This window comes from Globicephala melas, chromosome 14 (assembly GCF_963455315.2).
Source record: "Globicephala melas chromosome 14, mGloMel1.2, whole genome shotgun sequence".
Taxonomy (NCBI): domain Eukaryota; kingdom Metazoa; phylum Chordata; class Mammalia; order Artiodactyla; family Delphinidae; genus Globicephala; species Globicephala melas.
Genome location: NC_083327.1, coordinates 7,320,518 through 7,341,225, shown reverse-complemented (window position 1 = coordinate 7,341,225; position 20,708 = coordinate 7,320,518). Strand labels below are relative to the sequence as shown.

Below are 20,708 nucleotides of genomic sequence, written 5' to 3'. Positions count from 1 at the left end.
AGAGAAACTGAATAATTTGTTTAAGACCATAAAGCTAGTAAACAGCAGAACAAGACTTGAAACTAGTTATGTCTAAATTCAAATACTCTGTGCAGATTACACGAGCTTTATATGAATAGAAATGGAAGCCCAGGTACCCAGATTTCTGTAATAAGTTATAAAGTCCAGGGACTTTTCTGAGGTCTCTTCCTCCCTTCGGTTTTCCCCTCTTGCCCTTGGTCATCCTGGTTCATGCTTCTTGTCCAAGAAATGGTTTTATTGATGTTTTTAAAAAAATTTAGATTTACTTATTAACATGAGATGTTATCCTATGTGCTTAATTACTATGTTGCATAAAAGAATTACATAAATCATAGGAAAACATCCAATTAATAATGTAAGTTTCAGCTCTTTACAACATTAAATGGTTCACAAATGGCATAGTAAATGAGTCAAACTTGACTGCTTCTTATTCTTTCTTGTATTACTAGAAGCCCAATAACAATATCCTACATGTATATGGCCCTTTACAGTTTGCTATGAACTTTCACTTATTGTAAAGCAGGTCACACATTTCACAGATAAGAAACTGAAGCTCGCAGAGGTTAAGTGAGTTTTCCAAGGTAACATAAAAGGAAGCTGGTATCCTGATTCCAAGGAATTACTTTGTTAACCACAACAAAGCTGCACCTTTGACTCTACAACTACTGAAATACCTAAGATATACCTATAGCTATCTCGATTTCATAGGTGACCCAGATCAATATCAAAACGAGAACTAGATTTGCCTTGTCTTGCCAGAAACTTAAGATCCTCCTTCTTTATGTTGGATAGTCATTTCAATTTTATAAACCCTTTTCCTCTTGTGTTACCATGGAAATGGAAATGCTGTTTACTTGTTTTCAACATTTGGAATAAATCCATAGACAAAAAACACAAGATTTAACTACAGTTACAAATCCGAATATGAATGTTAGCAATCTTGATGATATAAAACAAAGGATATGTCCAACAGGTTGGGAAGTGGAGGGAAAGAGAAAATTTGAAAAAAGAGGTAAGATTGTTTATATCCTTACTTTAGAAAATGAGGGGTTTGTCATATGTGCTGAAATAAGAAACAGACCTTAAATATTTCATTTGAAGCTCCAGTAATGATCAAAGAGAAATGTGAGAATAATGGTACCTCTTAAAAAATAGGGAGAGAGGGAGGAAGTGGTGTGACATAAATTGTCACAGGACGTGGAATGTCCATGTAGGGGAACCATCAGGGCTACAGAAACAGTTAAAAGCGGGTGAATCCAGAGAAGGAGCTATGGTTTGCACTACTAATCTTTCTGAACTAATGGATCTTTTAACTCTTTGCTGGTATTATTTGCATAAAAATATTTTTTTCAGAGAAAAGGGATGGATAGATACGAAAAATCAAATAAAACAGTATACGTTTCTTTTTAAAAACTACTATCACTATTAGAAATGGCGAGTTGTTCTTGACTTTTTATCAAAATTGTACATAGTCTTCTAACATTTCAAACTGGAGCCAGCTTCCCAGAACCGGCAATGACTTCTCTGTTGTAGAAATCTCTGAATGCACTGTTGTTATTCCGTTTTCAACAGCCCCATAAATACTCACTGTCTCTCATGACTGATGTTATTATAAGATGACAGCTATGTCCTGACTCAAGCCTCTCACTGTCAGCACAATCTTGTGCTGGAAATAATTTAAACATGTTGCAATAAGCTGTATAACACCATCTAATTCCCAAACCATCTAACCTGCCTACTGCAATTCACAGACAAAATCATCATTTTTTTCTCTTCTTCTTAAAAGTTTTCCAGAAATATTCACCTGGTGTAAGATATATGGTAAAATATAGAGCTGGAAAGAAAAGGTCTTGAGATGGAAGCACAAATCTAAATTAGAGGGCTTCCCTGGTGGCGCAGTGGTTGAGAGTCCGCCTGCCGATGTAGGGGACGTGGGTTCGTGCCCCGGTCTGGGAAGATCCCACATGCCACGGAGCAGCTGGGCCCATGAGCCATGGCCTCTGAGCCTGCGCGTCCGGAGCCTGTGCTCCGCAACGGGAGAGGCCACAACAGTGAGAGGCCCGCGTACAGCAAAAAAAAAAAAAAAAAAAAAAAATCTAAATTAGAAGAAAAATAGGGTATGTAACAAAAAGTACAGAGAAAATTCAAGCCCTTGGAAGGAAACGTGAACTGTTAAGGAACAGAAGCGAAAAGAGACTTAAACATATTTATGTTGTTAGCAAGGATGAGTCTAGAAATCAGTGATATATATTTATTAAAACAAAGTCAGCCAAATACATAGGAGTAATTTCTGGAGGCAGAAAAATTTTGGAAGGATACTTTTTCCTAACAAATTTACTAATACTAAAAAGGTACACATACTCCAGGAACTCTTAAATATCATTTTAAAATGAAACAAATCTTGGGGGAGGAAAGACATAAAAAGAGAAAGGAACCAATACCTCTTAGATTGGAATAAACTGGCTGCCTTTCTTTGCTCTTTGTTTTTCAGATTGCTGGTGAGGAAACTCACCTGAACATTATTTTGGATCTACTATATCTGTGAACCTCTAATAAGTCATGACATTCCATCAACGATTATTTTCTATAATTTTCATACAAACTTAAACATTCAACACCATAGGCTACTCTAGGGTATACTGGCAGGAAATACAATTGGGATGCCAGATTTACATTCCCAGGGAGGTTTCAGAGGATGGTTCAGAAGCTGTGGAACATGACACACATAAAAGGTAGCCAAGCTGGGGATGGTCTTGGGCAGGAAAAGCAGCACGTCTCACAGTTCATTCAGCACCACTGCATTTGTAAAAGTGTTGATATCTTTGTGTACCATAGCTCTGATGAACATAGATGCAAAAATCCTCAACAAAATACTAGCAAACCAAATTCAAGAGCACATTAAAAGGATCAAACACTATGATCAAGTGGGATTTATCCCTGGGATGCAAGGATGGTTTGACATATGCAAATCAATGAACGTGATATACCACATTAACGAAATGAAGATAAATGAAGGATTAAATGAAGGATAAGAATCATATGATCATCTCAACAGATGCAGAAAAATAATTTGACAAAACTCAACATACTTTCATGATAAAAACTCTCAATAAATTAGGTACAGAAGGAATGTACCTCAACATAATAAAGGCCGTTTATGACAAGCCCACAGCTAACAAATCCTCAGTGGTAAAAAGTTCAAAGTGTTCCTCTCAAGTCAGGAACAAGAAAAGGATGCCCACTCTTACCACTCCTGTTCAACACAGTACTAGAAGTCCTAGCCACAACAAACTGGCAAAAAAAGGAAATTAAAGGCATCCAAATAGGAAGAATTAAATTCTTTAATTAAATTAAAGAATTTAAAGGAAGAATTAAAATCATCTCTGTATGCAGATGACATGATCTTATACATAAAAACCCTAAAGTCTCCACCAAAAAGCTGTTAGAATTAATCAATGAATTTAATAAAGTTGCAGGACACAGAATCAACATATAAAAATCAGTTGCATTTCTATACACTAACAATGGACTGCTTGAAAGAGAAATCAAGAAGAAAATCCCATTTACAATAGCATGAAAAGCAATAAAATACTTAGGAACAAATTTAACCAGAGGAGATGAAAGACCTGTACACTGAAAACTATAAGACACTGGGGAAAGAAACTGAAGAAGACACAAATAAATGGAAAGATAACCTGTGTTCTTGGATTGGAAGAATGAATATTGCTAAAATATCCATACTACCTGAAGTGATCTACAAATTCAATATAATCTCTATCAAAATTCCAATGGTATTTTTCACAGAAACAGAAAAAATTATCCTAAGATTTGTACGAGACCACAAAAGTTCCTGAATAGCCAGAGCAATCTTGAGAATGAAAGAACAAAGCTGGAGGCATCACACTTCTTGATTTCAAACTACATTGTAAGGCTATAGTAATCAAAACAGTATGGTATTGGTATAAAAACAGGCACATAGATCAATGGCACAAAAAAGAGAGCCCAGAAATCAGCCCACCACATATGGTCAACTAATACCTGACAAGGCACCAAGAACACATAATAAGGAGAAGAAAGTCTCTTTGAAAAGTGGTGCTGGGAAAACTGGACATTCACATTCAAAAGAATCAAACTGGACCCCTATTATATATCACTCACAAAAATTAACTCAAAATGGATTAGACTTAAATTTGAGACCTGAAACCACAAAGCTCCTAGAAGAAAACAAAGGGGAAAAGCTCCTTGACATTGGTCTTGGCAACGATCATTTGGATTTGACACCAAAGCAAAGGCAAAAATAGACAGGTGGGACTACATTAAACTACAAGGCTTCTGCACAGCAGAGGACACCACCAACAAAAGAAAAAGCAACCTACTGATTGGGAGAAAATATTTGCCAATCATATATCTGATAGGGGATAATATCCAAAATATATAAAGAACCAAACAACTCAATAGCAAAAAAACAATCTGATTTTAGAATAGGCAGAGGAACCGAACAGACATTTTTTGGCAAAGAAGACATACAAATGGCCAACGGGTACATGAAACGGTGCTCAACATCACTAATCATCAGGGAAACGCAAATCAAAAGCACAAAGATGTCAGAATACCTATTATGAAAACGTCAAGAGATAACAAATGTTGGCCAGGATGTGGAGAAAAGGGAACACTTGCACACTGTTGGGGAGAATGTAAATTGGTGCAGTCACTATGGCAAACAGTATGGAAGAGCCTCAAAAAATTGAAAATAGAACCTCCAAATGATCCAGCAATCCTACTCCTGAATATATATTTGAAAGAAATGAAATCAGTATCTAAAAGAAAATTCTGCACTCCCATTTTCATTGCAGCATCATTCACAATAGCCAAGACGTGGAAATAACCCAAGTGTCTGTCAGTGGATGAATGGATAAAGAAAATGCAGTGCTTCTTTAAACAATGGAATACTATTCAGCCATAAAAAAGATGGAAATCCTGTCATTTGCAGCAACATGGATGAACCTGGAGGGCATTAAGCTGCATGAAGTAAGTCAGACACAGAAAGACAAATACTGGATGTTATCACTTACATGTGGAAACAAAACAAAAAAGTCAGTTTCATAGAAACAGAGAGTAGAATGGTAGTTGCCAGGGGCTGGGGTGTGGGAGAAATGGGGAGATGTAGGTCAAAGGGTACAAACTTTTAGTTATAAGAAAAATAAGTTCTGCAGATCTAACGCACAGCATGATGACTATAGTTAGTAATAAAGTACTGTATACTTGAAATCTGTTAAGAATAAATCTTCGGCCTTCTTCCCCACAAACACACAGAACAACTAACTATGTGAAGTGAGAGATGTGTTAATTATCTTGACCATGGCAATTTTTTCACATCGTATCTGTATAACAAATCACATATGTATATGTACTGTACAATGTATGTGTATAACAAATCACATTGTACACTTTAAATATATAAAATGATATTTGTCAATTATTCCTCTATAAGGCTGAAAATATATATAAATAAAAAGGTAGTCCAGAAAAAAGAAGTTTTTCTACAGTATTTTCCAACTGGCAACTTTAGGAGATACAACAGAGCAGGACATTTAGTCTGCTGATTAAGGTCAAAAAGCCAGTACCAATCTGTCCTGTAACATTAGTTGTTTTAACCTGTTTCCTAGAAAGTAGACTTACAAAAGACCTATTGACAATAAATGTATACTCCAACAGGTACACCAGCCCAAGAAGAAAATTAATTTTGAAAAGAAAAAAGGTACATATTTTTGGTCATAAGCAATAGGCCTCCCTGAGCATTCTGACAGTCTTCAGAAAGAGTAAACTCTCCATTACGTACAATTCATTAAACTTTAACATTAACCAGCATTTTGGTATCCATAGTACGCTAAGAAAGATAATCCTCAACACTTCAAATTCCCAGAATATATTTTTAAATTTCAAAAATGAACTGAACTGTGCTCAACATAGCTTTAATGTTAGGTATACTTATTATTTTGTGATGCTTTGAAAACTAGTAATTCATATTAGAAATATATAACTCTCTAGTACGTTTCATTAACCATTTCGTTTTCTAACTGCTTAGACTGAAACAGAGTATACTGTATCAGGAAAGCTGAAAAAATGCCCAATGATTATGTCAGGGCCACCAATCCTTTAATGCTGGTGTGTCTCCTCAGAATATGAGTAATAAAAGAGCGGCTATAACATGTCTATTTTATGCTTTCTGGCCCTTTGTTTTCTAATTAATCAACCAGAAAAAAAAAGTGGTTGAAAAATATTCTCAAAACGCATACTATAAAACTTTATCATAAAACACCTTTGTGATCATATGTCAAATTATGTGTCCACATTCACTGTGTATTTGTTAAATTTATAGATTACATGATATAAATGATACTACCCCCACTTATGTTTGGTTTCATGGAAATTTCACATACTTTCTTTTATTCACTCGTCATAAGAAACCTAAGAGGGAGACAAGGAACCTATAACCAAGTCTGTTTTACTGAGGCCTCAAATATATTTTTTATAAGAGGTATGAGAATGATGCTCTTTGGCATCTTATATTTGTAATTAAAAGATAAAGATAATTATGAAGTTTATTATTGGTCATTATAATGTTGCTTCACATTTTTTAAAAACAGTTGAAAATATTCCTTGGCTTACCTGCTGCATGTAACAAACTAGCTTCTACTCTGTGGGGAACTCTTGGTGGAATTTTCATAGATGCACGAATCTGGTAAAAACTAAAGCAAAAGAGACAAAGAAGTCACTTCAAAACATTTAAAAATATGCAATGCCGCAATTTCTATATATCTATATGTATTAAAAAATAAAGTTGGTCTGCTTCTATCAGTCTCCCACAGTATTTACTGCTGGTGGGAAACAGTGTATCAGATCCACACACAGATCAAATACTAGCATGGCATAAAACCCAAAGGGAAACAGGCGTGTGTAAAGACAGACAAGAGAAACAATCTTACTTTAAATGAGAGAATGCATAGCAACCATAGGAGTTACTAACGATTCTAAGAGTTTCACTGCTTTATTTGATTTATTCATTTTTTTCTTTTAAAAGATAATAAATTATTCTTAAGCATAATTTTGAGAAAATACAGGATTAATAGTAGACAGTTTTAAAAAAATTAGTTTCATACTATATGTATTTGGTTTAAAGAATTCAGTATTTTTTCGAGGTCATAACTATTCTGTTTAGTTTATGCACTTTTACTTGCTTATTTATTCTACAAAATTAAGAAAAAATATATATTAAAAAAAATCTACCAGTCATTAACAATATCAGTTTAAACAGAAAAAATTATGAGATAGAAGTATTATAATATGCTTGTGTTTTAACATCATTACACTACTAGTTTGTGTATGTAATGGAGGATACATGTATCTTTGTATACACACACACACACACACACACACACACACACACAGAGGGTTACTAAAAGCTAAATGAAGATTATAAATCAGGGATGACTTTAGATGGACCCTAGGGAGCTGAATATTTAGTCTTTATTTCTCTTTAATAATTTCCTAGATGATAGTTTAAATATTACATTTGTAAATAATACAAAGATTAAAATATATAAATATATTTATTACTATTATTTCTAGGAAGGTGTGGCCTTGAAGAGAACACAGATCACAAAGCCCGAATTAAAGAGTGAATGAAACAGTAGCCAATTAAATTTAGAACCTTTAAAATCACAATTTGGCCTTAAAGAGACATGGCAAAACTCCACAGAGAGAGATGCTTAGTTGAGATTAAGATGAGGTCACCTTGAAGCCGTGAGATGACTGAGAAGAAAAATCAAAGTGGAAAGAGCAGGAGCCTTGGGACCAAAGGAGAGCAAAGTTTTAATTTTAATTAAAGATTAAGTGAAATATTGCTATTTTAAAATATTCAGGTATGTGGTATAAGAGCTTAAGAATAAGCAACTGATAGACATTTCATTTTAAACTTCTTAAGCACAAGAACTATGTCCTATTTGTAAGTGTACACCCTCAATCCTAATATAATGATTTGCACACATAAATTCAGAGACATTTAAACAACACTCTGCATTTACTGTATACTGTTAGAGTATCCTAATTTAAAACTCCCTGAATTTAAATGTGCATGTGGGACTTCCTTGGTGGCGCAGTGGTTAAGAATCAGCCTGCCAATGCAGGGGACACGGGTTCAATCCCTGGTCTGGGAAGATTCCACATGCCGCAGAACACCTAAGCCCGTGTGCCACAACTACTGAGGCTGCGCTCTAGAGCCCACGAGCCACAGCTACTGAGCCCGTGTGCCACAACTACTGCAGCCCACGTGCCTAGAGCCTGTCCTCCGCAACAAGAGAAGCCACCGGAATTAGAAGCCCACGCACTGCAACAAAGAGTAGCCCCTGCTTGCTGCAACTAGAGAAAGCCCGCGTACAGCAACAAAGACCCAATGAAGCCAAAAATAAATAAATGAAAAAAAAAAGTGCCTAAAACATACAGTTCAACATATTAAAAAATAAATAAATGTGCGTGTGTATACATATACATACACGTACCATTAATTCATGACTTATTGAGGACCCACCTATGTTTAGCCACTGGGCTAAGTTCTAGAGATACAGGAGAAACAAACCACTGGAAGTAATTACCTACATTATTTTAAGCGATGTTCACTTTGCATTTATAAAAGCAGTCTATTATGACTGTAAATATATTTTTTAATTAAAATTAATGATACTTTAAAGGTATAAATCTTCAAAAATGAACAAAACTTTCAAATGTGCATATGTTAACTTTTTTTACGTAAAATATCAAATAAGAGATAAAATTTTAAAAGCAAAGGATAAAATATTTCCTTTTCTAAGGGCTGTGGTGAGCTAGGTTATTCAGAACAACTTCTTGCTAAAAAAACAACTAAAACAGCCAAATAAAGTATAAAAATATATCTTTATAAAATTATTGAAGTAACAAAATAGTATAGAATTATCAAACAAAATCAGTCAGGTAGACAACGCAATGAAGCTGCTTTTGTCCTGCAGGCATCTGCTGATCCATTCTGACAAACCTTACTTTCGGCTTTAAAAGCCTGGGTTATATTCCTAATATATAAAGAGCATCTAAAAATTGAGAAGAAAAAGGCCAATTAACCTAAAAAAATGAAAAAGAAAATTAATAAACAGTTCACCAAAAAAGAACTGCAAATGTCTCTTAAATACATGAAAAAATTTTCAATCTTACTTATAATTTTAAAAACTACAAATTAAAACTATAATGGGCTATCCTTCCTCATCTGTCACATCGAAAGAAAACCAGCAGTTTGACAAAATACTCTGCTGGTGAGGCTCTGGGCAAAAAGAAATTCTTCTGTACTGCTGGTGAGGTAAAATTGTGCAACGCCATATGGAGGGGAATTTAGCAATAAGGAGCAAAAACACATAGACATTTACTCTTTGACCTAGCATCCCACTTTTAAGACTATTTCCCAAAGATACTTTAGCAAAAATATTCAATGAGGTAGCACAAGGCTATTCATTGCAGCCTTAACTGCAACAGGAAAACTCAAGAAAAAAGCAAAATGTCCATTATTAAGGGACTGGCTGAATAAACTATGGTGCAACTATACAATGCAGTACCACATGGTTATAAAAAGTAATCTTTTATATATATATTTTAGTATACCTATATTTACATATCTATATTTAGTATATCTATACATACTGCAAAGGAGTGATCTCTAAGATACATTTTTTACCAACAAAAGCAAGCATGGAACATGTGTACTATGCTAACTTTGTGTAAGAAGAAAGGATATGATTATATATATTTTTTGCCTTTTAAAAAAAGTAATAAAAGGGAAGCATATACACAAAACTAATAAAAAAATAAAATGGTTACCTATAGGTGGGGGAATGGGGGTCAGGAGAAGGGACCAGGATGAAAACAAGGCCTCTCTCAATGTATGTACTTCAGAGTTTTGATTTTGGAACCACAAAATATTTTTATATAACAAAATAAATTAAATTTAAAAAAAGCAATCCCCTAAACCACCCTAAAACAACTGAACTTAATGTGTACCTTCTTAACTGCAATTTCACAAAGTTCTTTCAAGTGATTTTTAAAACATAGTACTTTAAGTGCCTATTCCTCATGGGATATATTCTACAATAAAAGAGAAGCCCAAAGAAGCTTTAAACAACATTTATAGTCTTGTTGGTGGTGCTATTATTTTGAAATTATCTTAGACATATTTGCACGCACATGAATAAAGTTAAGTAATCATGTTATTAGGAACCAAGATTTTCAGTGTAAATGAAAAGAGATAAATATAAAATTAAAAAAGTAAAATCCTTGTAATCTAAAATTAGAATAGGAAAATAGTAAAAATTTATCATATATTTTTCTTAAAAAAATGTATTTTCTATCTCTGTCAACTGAGAAGGCCTAGAAGCAATGACTCAATAAAAATGTGTATCTTTAACACATATATTACGATTTCTAAACACTATTTCCTACGAAAAGGAACTAGAGCCCGTTGGCTGATTCCAAATCTAGAGCAGGGAATATGCTAGAATCTGGAAAAGCTAGTCACAGTAGGAAACACGGAAGCTCTCAAATACTGCCTGGATCACTCCATGAGAAGTTCACAGAAATCAACCTACAAGGCTCTCTCTGAACATCAAGAAGACTAATGATGCAGAATTACCATCAGATACATTAAAAATCCATGAGTTCATATTGGTATAGGCATAACTTGTTTTTATCACACTTTATTCGAAGGTATTGGGGTGGCCAAAAGGTTCGCTCGGTTTTTTCCCATAAGATGGCTCTAGTAGCCCTTGGTTGTCTTTAACTTCATTCAAAACAATTTTATTAGATTGTATGTGACAGCTGTCATATCAGCATGCATTTAAAAAAAGACTTATCAAAATTGGTGAATTTTTGTGCAGCCTTTTTAATATTAAAGATGGAAGAAAAAAAGCAACATTTTCAGCATATTGTGCTTTATTATTTCAAGAAAGGTAAAAACGCAACTGAAACGCACAAAAAGATTTGTGCAGTGTATGGAGAAGGTGCTGTGACTGACAGAATGTGTCAAAAGTGGTTTGCAAACTTTTGTGCTGGAGATTTCTCACTGGATGATGCTCCACGGTTGGGTAGACCAGCTGAAGTTGATAGTGATCAAATCAAGACGTTAATTGAGAACAACCAACGTTATACCACTCGGGAGACAGCCGACATACTCAAAATATCCAAATCAGGTGCTGAAAATCATGTGCACCAGCTTGGTTATGTTAATGGCTTTGATCTTTGGGTTCCACATGAGTTAAGCGAAACAACCTCCTTGACCATATTTCTGCATGCTATTCTCTACTTAAATATAATGAAAATGTTCCATTTTTAAAACATATTGTGATGGGCGATGAAAAGTGGATACTGTACTATAATGTGGAATGGAATAAGCAGAGGGCAAGCAAAATGAACCACCACCAACCACATCAACGGCCGGTCTTCATCCAAAGAAGGTGATGGTGTATATATGGTGGGATTGGAAGGGGCTCCTTCCGGAAAACCAAACGATTAATTCCAACAAGTACTGCTCCCAATTAGACCAAGTGAAAGCAGCACTTGACGAAAAGCGTCCAGAATTAGTCAACAGAAAACGCATAATCTTCCATCATGATAATACAAGACCGCATGTTCCTCTGATGACCAGGCAAAAACTGTTACAGCCTGGCTGGGAAGTTCTGATTCATCCGCTGTACTCACCAGACATTGCACCTTTGTATTTCCATTTATTTCGGTCTTTACAGAATTCTCTTAATGCAAAAAATTTCAATTCCCTGGAAGACTGTAAAAGGCATCTAGAACAGTTCTTTTCTCAAAAAGATAAAAAGTTTTGGGAAGATGGAATTATGAAGTTGCCTGATAAATGGCAGAAGATGGTGAAACAAAACGGTGAATGTGTTGCTCAATAAAGTTCTTGGTGAAAATGAAAAATATGTCTTTTATTTTTACTTAAAAACCGAAGGCACTTTTTGGCTAACCCAATATTTTGTTTTTTACAAGTTGAAGGTTTCTAGCAACCCTGTGTCAAGCAAGTCTATTGGCATGATTTTCTCAATAGCATTCGCTCACTTCGTGTCTCAGTATCACATTTTGGTAATTCTCACAGTATTTCAAACTTTTTCATTATTATTACATGTGTTACACATTATTATTACATGTGTTTAATTATTACATATTAAATCAGTGATTTTTGATGCTACTCTTGTAATTGTTTTGGGGCCCCACAAACCACTCATATAAGACAGTGAACTTAATAAATGTTGTGTGTGTTCTGACCGCTCTACTGACCAGCCATTCCCCCATCTCTCTCTCTCCGCGGGCCTCCCCATTCTCTGAGACACACGATATTGAAATTAGGCCAATTAATAAACCTCCAATGGCCTCTAAGTGTTCAAGTTTAAGGGAGAGTTGGTTGTTTCTCATTTTAAATCAAAAGCTAGAAACGATTAAGCTTAGTAAGGAAGGCATGTTCAAAGCTGAGGCAGAAAACTAGGCCCTTGTGCCAAACAGGAAGCCACACTGTGGATGTAAAGGGAAAGCCTTGAAGGAAATTCAAAGTGCTGCTCCAGTGAACGCACGAATGATAAGAAAGCAAAACGACCTTATTGCTGATATGAAGAAAGTTTTAGTTGCCTGGAGAGAAGATCAAACCAGCCACAACATTCCCTTAAGCCAAAGCCTAATCCAGAGCAAGGCTCTTTAACTCCCTGAAGGCTGAGAGAGATGAGGAAGCTGCAGAAGCAAAGTCTGAAGCCAGCAGAGGCTGGTCCACGAGGCTGAAGGAAAGGAGCCGTCTCCATAAGAACAAAGTGCAAGGGGAAGCAGCACGTGCTGATGCAGAAGCTGCAGCAAGTTATCCAGAAGATCCGGCTGAGATAATTCGTGAAGGTGGCTGCACTGAACAACAGATTTTCAATATAGGCAAAATAGTGTTCTATTAGAAGATGCCGTCTAGGACTTTCATAGCTAGAGAGAAGTCAATGCCGGGCTTCAAAGCTTCAAAGGACAGGCTGACTCTCTTGTTAGGGCTGATGCAGCTGGTGACTTAACTTGAAGCCAATGCTCATTCACCATTCTGAAAATCCTAGGGCTAAATCTCCTCTGCCGGTGCTCTCTAAATGGAACAACAAAGCCTGGATGACAGTACGTCTGTTTACAACATGGCTTACTGAATATTTTAAGCCCACTGTTGAGACCTACTGCTAAGAAAAAAAAATTCCTTTCAAAATGTGACTGCTTGTTGACAATGCACCTGGTCACCCAAGAGCTCTGATTGAGATGGACTGTGGGATTCATGTTGTTTTCACACCTGGTAACACAACATCTATTCTGCCGCCCACGGATCAAGGAGTCATTTCCACTTCCAAGTCTTACGATTTAAGAAATACATTTCATAAGGCTATAGCTTCCAGAGACAGTGACTCCTCTGTCGATCTGGGCAAAGTCAATTGAAAACCTTCCAGAAAGAATTCATCATTCTAGATGCCATTAAGAATATTCATGATTCACAGGAAGAGGTCCACATATCAACATTAAAAGGGGTTCAGAAGAAGTTGATTCCAACCCTCCTGGATGACTTGGAGGGACTCACTCGTCAGTGGAGGAAGTCACTGCAGATGTGGTGGAAACAGCAGGAGAACTACAACTAGAAGTGGAGCCTGAGATGTGACTGGACTGCTGCAATCTCATGACAAAACTTGAATGGATGAGGAGTTGCTTCTTATGCACGAGCAGAGAAAGTGGTTTCTTGAGATGGAATCTACTGTTGGGGAAGATGCTGTGAAGACTGTTGAAATGACAGCAAAGGATTTAGAATATTAAACTTAGTTGATCAAGCAGGGACAGGGTTTGAAAGGGTTAACTACAATTTTGAAAGAAGTTCCACTGTGGATAAAATGATACCAAACAGTGCTGCATGCTACAGAGAAATGGCTTGTGAAAGGAAGAGCCAATCAATGTAGCAAACTTCATTGTCTTATTTTGTCACATTACCACCCCTACCTTCAGCAATCACCATCCTGATCACTCAGCAGCCATCAACACTGAAGCAAGACCCTCCACCAGCCAAAAGATTACAACTCACTGAAGGCTCACATGATGGTTAGCATTTTTTAGTGATAAAGTATTTTTAAATTAAGGTACGTGCAATTTTTTAGACAAAACCCTATCGCACATTTACTTTTTTAAGTGTAAACATAACGTTTACATGCTCTGGGAAACCAAAAAATTCCTGTGAACTTATTTATTGTGATATTCACTTTATCACGATGGTCTGGAACTGAACTCATAATATATCCGAGATATATCTGTACTAAATAAAAACTGATGATATTTGAAAGATGCTAGAGCAACAACACAATATTCTGAAAACTAGTAAATAAGGAAAAAAATAAAACACTTGCCATGTCTTTCCCGTATAAACTGTATTTCAGAGTAACCAAATAGTTAATGAGGCAAAATTCTTCTTCACAGAATTATAGCTAATAAATGCAGAAGGAATAATTGAATATCACCATTTTGTAAGCCCTAGTAAAATAAAATAATGACTCTGGAAAAGTTATGAATAGGTACCATCAATTAAGTGATGGAGAACTTTATAATGGATACATCAGATTGACAATACCTGAGTCAATCTCATGAAAAGAGGCAGACATTTTATGTCACCAAATATAATGTAACAGGAAGGACACAGCATCAGCTATGAAGGACTCTTCTCAAAAACTATCAGAATTTAATCAAGCTTTTGGATCAAACTAGCAATTACAAATTTTTTAAAAAATCTAAGAGATATAACACCCAAATACAACCTGTAAATTCTGGAAGGATACTGATTCAAACAAACAAACTATAAAAACACATTTATAAGATGACTGAAGAAATGAGAACACTGTTTTATTTGATGCCAAGAAATTATTTTAAACATTTCTTTAAGTGCAATAATGGTTTTTGCAGATTTTTAAAAACAAAAGTCTTCCTGTATTAGAGATACTAAAAAAAGATTGGGGAGGAGGGTAATAGGTGAAATAAGGAGAAAAAACTTCGATAATTGTTGGCTAGATCATAGGTATATATGTGTTTACTATACTTTCATATGTTTTAAACTTTTCCTTAAAGAAACAAAAAGTGAGTCCTAGATTGGTATTTCCCAAAAGGCCAGACACAAGGAAAATCTCTCTCAAAGAATAAACCTGAAGATCTTGGCAGAAATCAGAACAAAAAAAAAAGAGATGCACAGGGAGAAAAAAAAGAAGAGGCTACATAGAAAGCACAAAATATAAGATAATGGATATAAACACAAATATATCAGCAATTACATTAAATATAAATGGACCAAATGCTCCAGTTAAAACACAGAGTGCCCTAGAGAATGAAAAAGATAAATCCCACTGTATGTTGTTTACAACAAAAAAATTGAAAATACAAGGATAGAGAAAGTCTGCAAATAAAAGAATAGTAAAAGGTACACTTTGAAAATTTTAACCAGAAGAAAGCTGATGTCACAATATTAATATTAGACAAAACAGAGTTAAAAGCAAACAGCATTATTAGGATACAGAAGTCTTTTCATAATGATAAAAGCTTCAATTCACCAAATCAGCATTTTTAATTTGCAGGCATCTGTTCTCAAAACATGGGGTATGTCTGTTATAAACAGAAAATTATTGGATTTAAAATCCAAAAGTCTGCCTTTAAACCGGAAAACTTAAAACTATTTGAGCTTTATGGTCACAATAATTTTAAATGTTTGTACTTGTCATCTTATTCTATATTTTTTGTTTTTGATGTTGCTTACTTTTTCCATTCCTTCATTTGCTATGTCGACTCTGGTTAACTTGCTTTTTTTTTGGTAATAACCACATATAATCTCTAATTCCATTAGAAAGCAAATAAGTTTTTCAAAAACATTAGTATATAGGTATAGGTTTTTACATAAAGACATTTTTTAAAATTTTGCTTTTCATTTATGTAAGATGCAGAATTTAACAATTACTTCCCCCACCGTCATTCTCCTTTTCCATATTTTATTAATAAATCTGGAGAACCAACTCACTAATCTATTTGAAATGGACATAGTTTTTAAAAACTCTAAGATTTAATTTTGTAAATATATTTATTATTTTGACTTATTTCTATCATTTCAATAAGTTTCAAAGCTAATCTCCTGTTACAACTTCCTTAATTTAGAGTTCTAAACTTTTACTCCCTTTCCTGTTGTTCAAGAACATACCACAAATAATTTATTCAAAAAGAGTAAGTAAAGAGTATACTTTCTAAGACTCTGTATTTTCTTAGAATATCTTCCTACTGTTACAAAAGACAGACTACTTGGGTCACTACATCTTCCCTGCAAAGCTCCGAAGAGGCTGTGGAGTTATTGTAGGATCATGAGTAATTTTAGGAAAAAAGCTTCAGAGCAGATTCTTATTTCATTTTTGGTAAAATCTTTTGAAACTGGATACTTAACAGAACTCTTTAACTTTTGAAATATAAACTTTTTACCCCAATATGTTAACTTTTAAAATCCATTCTTTAATTTTGTCAAGAAAACGATGAGCTCACTTGCTGTCTCAAAAAGTCTTTATTAAGATCAGGAAAGATCTATTCTTATTGTTTATTATCTAGCCAAATTTACTGGTTACCTCTTTGAGAGCACCTTGTTATTTACAGGTGGAACTCTCATAAAATCCATACAAGTAGTCCCTGGGTTAAGTAATATTTGACCCATAAATAAATTCCTCTTTATGCAAATTGTCCCTTAAATTACATATTTGCATTATTATGGAAACACATTATTGTACACTTTGTTAACAAGTACACAAATTCATAAGTTTCATGTTTCTCTTCCCATTGGTGTTTGCACTGCCTTGAGGTCACGTCATTTATGCTTTGATTTTCGAGTAGACACTTCTCATAACAACTGTCCTTTAATGGAAAGATTTTCTTCTACTTAATTGACAACATTAATATTAAACTATTTTCTTCTGTCTTCTATAGTTCTTTTCACAGTTCCTAATTTGATTTCTTCTATATATTTATACTTCAAACACAGATGCGTTCAAGGCCAGTACTGGCTAACTGCTGGTATACTCAGTCAGTATCAGCTCCATCATTGACTGTTATGCTCCATCATTATGCTCCTTCAAAGGATGCAGACATCCTATCTCACACAGGCCACAAATGGCAGACCTATACTATGGCATCGATATTTAAAAATGAGGTAGGAAACAATAATGAGAGAAATCTAAATATTCAGAAGTAGTCTAATAATTGATGTAAATCGCTGTGAGAAAACTAACTTTTCTGACTACAGAGAATGGTTGATTCATTTAAACCTGAGAAAGTGATGACCTTCTTAGATAGTATTCTCAGTTCTTATACCTTACTGAAGAAAGAGACAATTTTAGACAGTTTAGAAGGGCTTGAAGAAAATTTGAGGTGGTTTCCTGCGAGTCCAATCAGCACCACTTAATCAAAAGTCCTCAATTTGTGAACTTTATACAACATATACGTGACATTATAGACAAGGGATCATTTTTTCCAAGGTTGTAATCAATGTCAATAATCCAAAAAATCAGCATGAAATTTTCTGACTCTTTTGGCTGACAATCATTTTTAAATCAAACTATTAACTTCCCATGAGTTTAACAACCTCAGAATCAAAAATGGAAGGGATTTAAGATTGTTTTGTTCAGAGCCTTTAAAGACTGTAGTATGGAACCCGGTTTCTAGGGTTCTACAGGCCTTTCCTAAGAGGATTTCAGCTCCACGGTTTTGTGATGTTACTGAAATTTACGAAAACAATTTCTAAGTCCATATCCTTGATCTTCTTTATTTCCAAATCATAATACATTATTCACCTTGCAGTAGTATAGCTTATGACAAGGGAATGGTGCTAGGACTGACTAGGGAAAGCAGCTGTAGCTACAGGTATGTAACTAAACTGTTTTGTGGGAAACCACATGCGAAAGAAAATAAAAAATAACAAAGTACTGCTGTCATCGTTTCAACTTGCACCCCATGGCCGTTTCCCTCATTACTTGTTTTATTATCAGCAGTATGCTGGATTGCTGACTCTCCCAAACACACCTGGAAACAAATCAAACTGATAACATTTCACTTGCTTTACAAAAGAATGTTAAAACATACAGCACCTTGACCAAGTTCCCACACTTTCTAAATATTTGAGAATACCTAACATTAGTCCATTTGCTTCCTTCTGAAATGAATTAAACTCAACTCCATTCTAGAAGCCATTCACTGATATTCTAAAGCTGTGTTCTTTAAACTGTGGTACATACACTGGCGCATCTCTGTGACATGTTACCAACCTGCAGTGAAATAAAGCAAACCGACTCCATCTCAGAACACACTGTTTTAACTAGTCTTTTTTTTTTTTTTTCCTTCCTAGCAAGAGTTTCTCACTGAAGGAAGCAGTGCATTAATCTACATTCTGGTGAAAGTGCCTCACCTCTTCTTGAATTAGTAACAAACTGTATGCAGATGAGTACTCAATAGCAATATCCTAAAGAATTCCAGAAAAAGATGTTCTCATAATTTTGCAATGGTCTCCAAAGAGAGGAAATTTCCCCTCCAGTTTAATACCTAACTGAAATTGCTACAGCTTCAATTTAATCCCACTCTCTTATCCTTTATGCTGTTGAGAACAGGTGTTTAAATAACATTTTTCCCTGTATATTTAAAAGGCGATCTCTCCTCCCCCTTTGGAGCCCTCTTGATAAACGAATTTTGAATAGAGTCAATTGGGAAGTCCACCAACTTGTAATCATGTACTTCTAGTATAATAAACAACTCAAAACAAGTTAGTTACACTGAGTTCTTATATCTCTCATTTATATAAGACATATGCCCACATACCATTTAATAACATCAAATTCATAATCAATGCTGTAGAGTCTCAATTTTCTTTTCAGAGTTTACAATCTACCATACTTAAAAAAAGACAGAATAGGTTAAAATGAAAATACAGCTAGTTTTTCTTTAGATTGTTAGTATCTGGGCTATTGGTTTACCATTAAGGAAAAACAATGTAATTATAGTAAAAACAGACCTACTCAGATGCCACATGTTCTCTCTCTTCTGCGCCTGCCTACAGCTTAGGCCCTGCCTAGTCGGTCCCTTATTGCGTAACAACAGTGGCAAAATTAAACACTAAACACTGTGGACGCGCAGGACAAGGGCCATCACCAAACGTGCACAAGAAGTGCTTCCTCATATACTCCACCTCCATTAGTTCCTGCTGGGCTATGACTTAGTACTATGCAGTAAGATATTTATTGATGTTATTTTAAAAACACTGAAGTAAAATACTGCACAGGACTACAGGCAGACCTCGTTTTATTACACTTCACTTTATTACACGTCGCACATGATGTGTTTCTTTACAAACTGAAGGTCTGTGGCAACCCTGTGCCGAGCAAGCCTAACGGTGCCATTTTCCCCAGCAGCATTTGCTCACTTCGTGTCTCTGCGTCACATTTTGGTAATTTTTGCAATATTTCATTTTCACTGTTATTATGTTTGCTATGGTGATCTATGATCGGTGATCTTTGATGTTACTGCATTTTCTAGCATTAAGGTATTTTTTACTTAAGGTATATACATTGCGTTTTTAGACATAATGCTATTTATTGTATACTTGACAGACTACAGTTTAGTATAAAAATCACTTTTATATGCATTGAGCAACCAAAAACTTCATGTGACTACCGCAATACCCACTTTACTGCAGTGGTCAGGAGCTGAACGTGCAGTCTCTCTGAGTTCTGCCTGCATTTCATTACCTGAATTTGTAAGTTTCTCATCTCAGTCTCCTAAACAGACATTTCATATATCAGAAAATAAATTGGAAAAGACATATTCTATTTCCTAACATTTAAATATAAATTTAGATAAATTTATCTGTTTATCTATCAAAGCTGACAGTTATTTAACATAACAGCCAAACACAAGCTCTAAATTAACGTGCTTATGGCAAAGGTAGTAAAGACTCAATAAGAAGCATAAAGAAAAGGTTTAAAAGGCAGGAACTGATAAATCAGAATAGAAAAGAGTAAATTATATCCTTGAAAATATTCTTACAAATAAACAAGTCAAGCAATATATCTAAAGACAATGAGCCTCTAATTATTCGATTTTAGAAAGATCAGTTACATAACAATATTCTTCAAAAGTCCTCAATGGATGTGGGAACTAGATTGTAGAATAACAGAAAATTAATGAAAGTAGCAATCATACATGCTATGTTTACGATGGCTGACAATAAAATGGAACAACAGTTCACTTAGTCCTTATCTCCAGTTCCAAACCTCCAATTATTTATGAACTATCTCCACTTGGTATCTTACCTCAAACTCAACATATGGAAATGAACCAATTCTGAGTCCCACACCATGGCCCCCTTCAACTTCACTGTTTATTTCAATATCACTAATATTGTCCAAGTCAGTGTGATTTGAAACTTCAGCATTATCTTTTTAAATTTCTTCTTTTTAAAAATTCTAAAATTTTAAAAATTCTAAATTGCAAAAAGTAGAACAGTGCACCCATATCCCACTGCCCATTTTTCATCTGTGAAAAAGATTTTGCCATATTTGATT

At 34.9% G+C, this 20,708-nt stretch overlaps 1 protein-coding gene across 15 annotated transcripts in view; it reads right to left on the bottom strand.

The window, feature by feature from the left end:
- Positions 1–20,708, bottom strand: part of FAM135A (family with sequence similarity 135 member A) — a 123,397-nt gene that overhangs the window by 83,445 nt on the left and 19,244 nt on the right. For all 15 annotated transcript variants that reach the window (XM_060283321.1, XM_030859203.2, XM_060283328.1 and 12 more), the window contains one exon: positions 6,691–6,770. In XM_060283321.1, the coding sequence (XP_060139304.1) occupies positions 6,691–6,770 (80 nt within the window). The remainder of the gene's footprint in view (positions 1–6,690; positions 6,771–20,708) is intronic.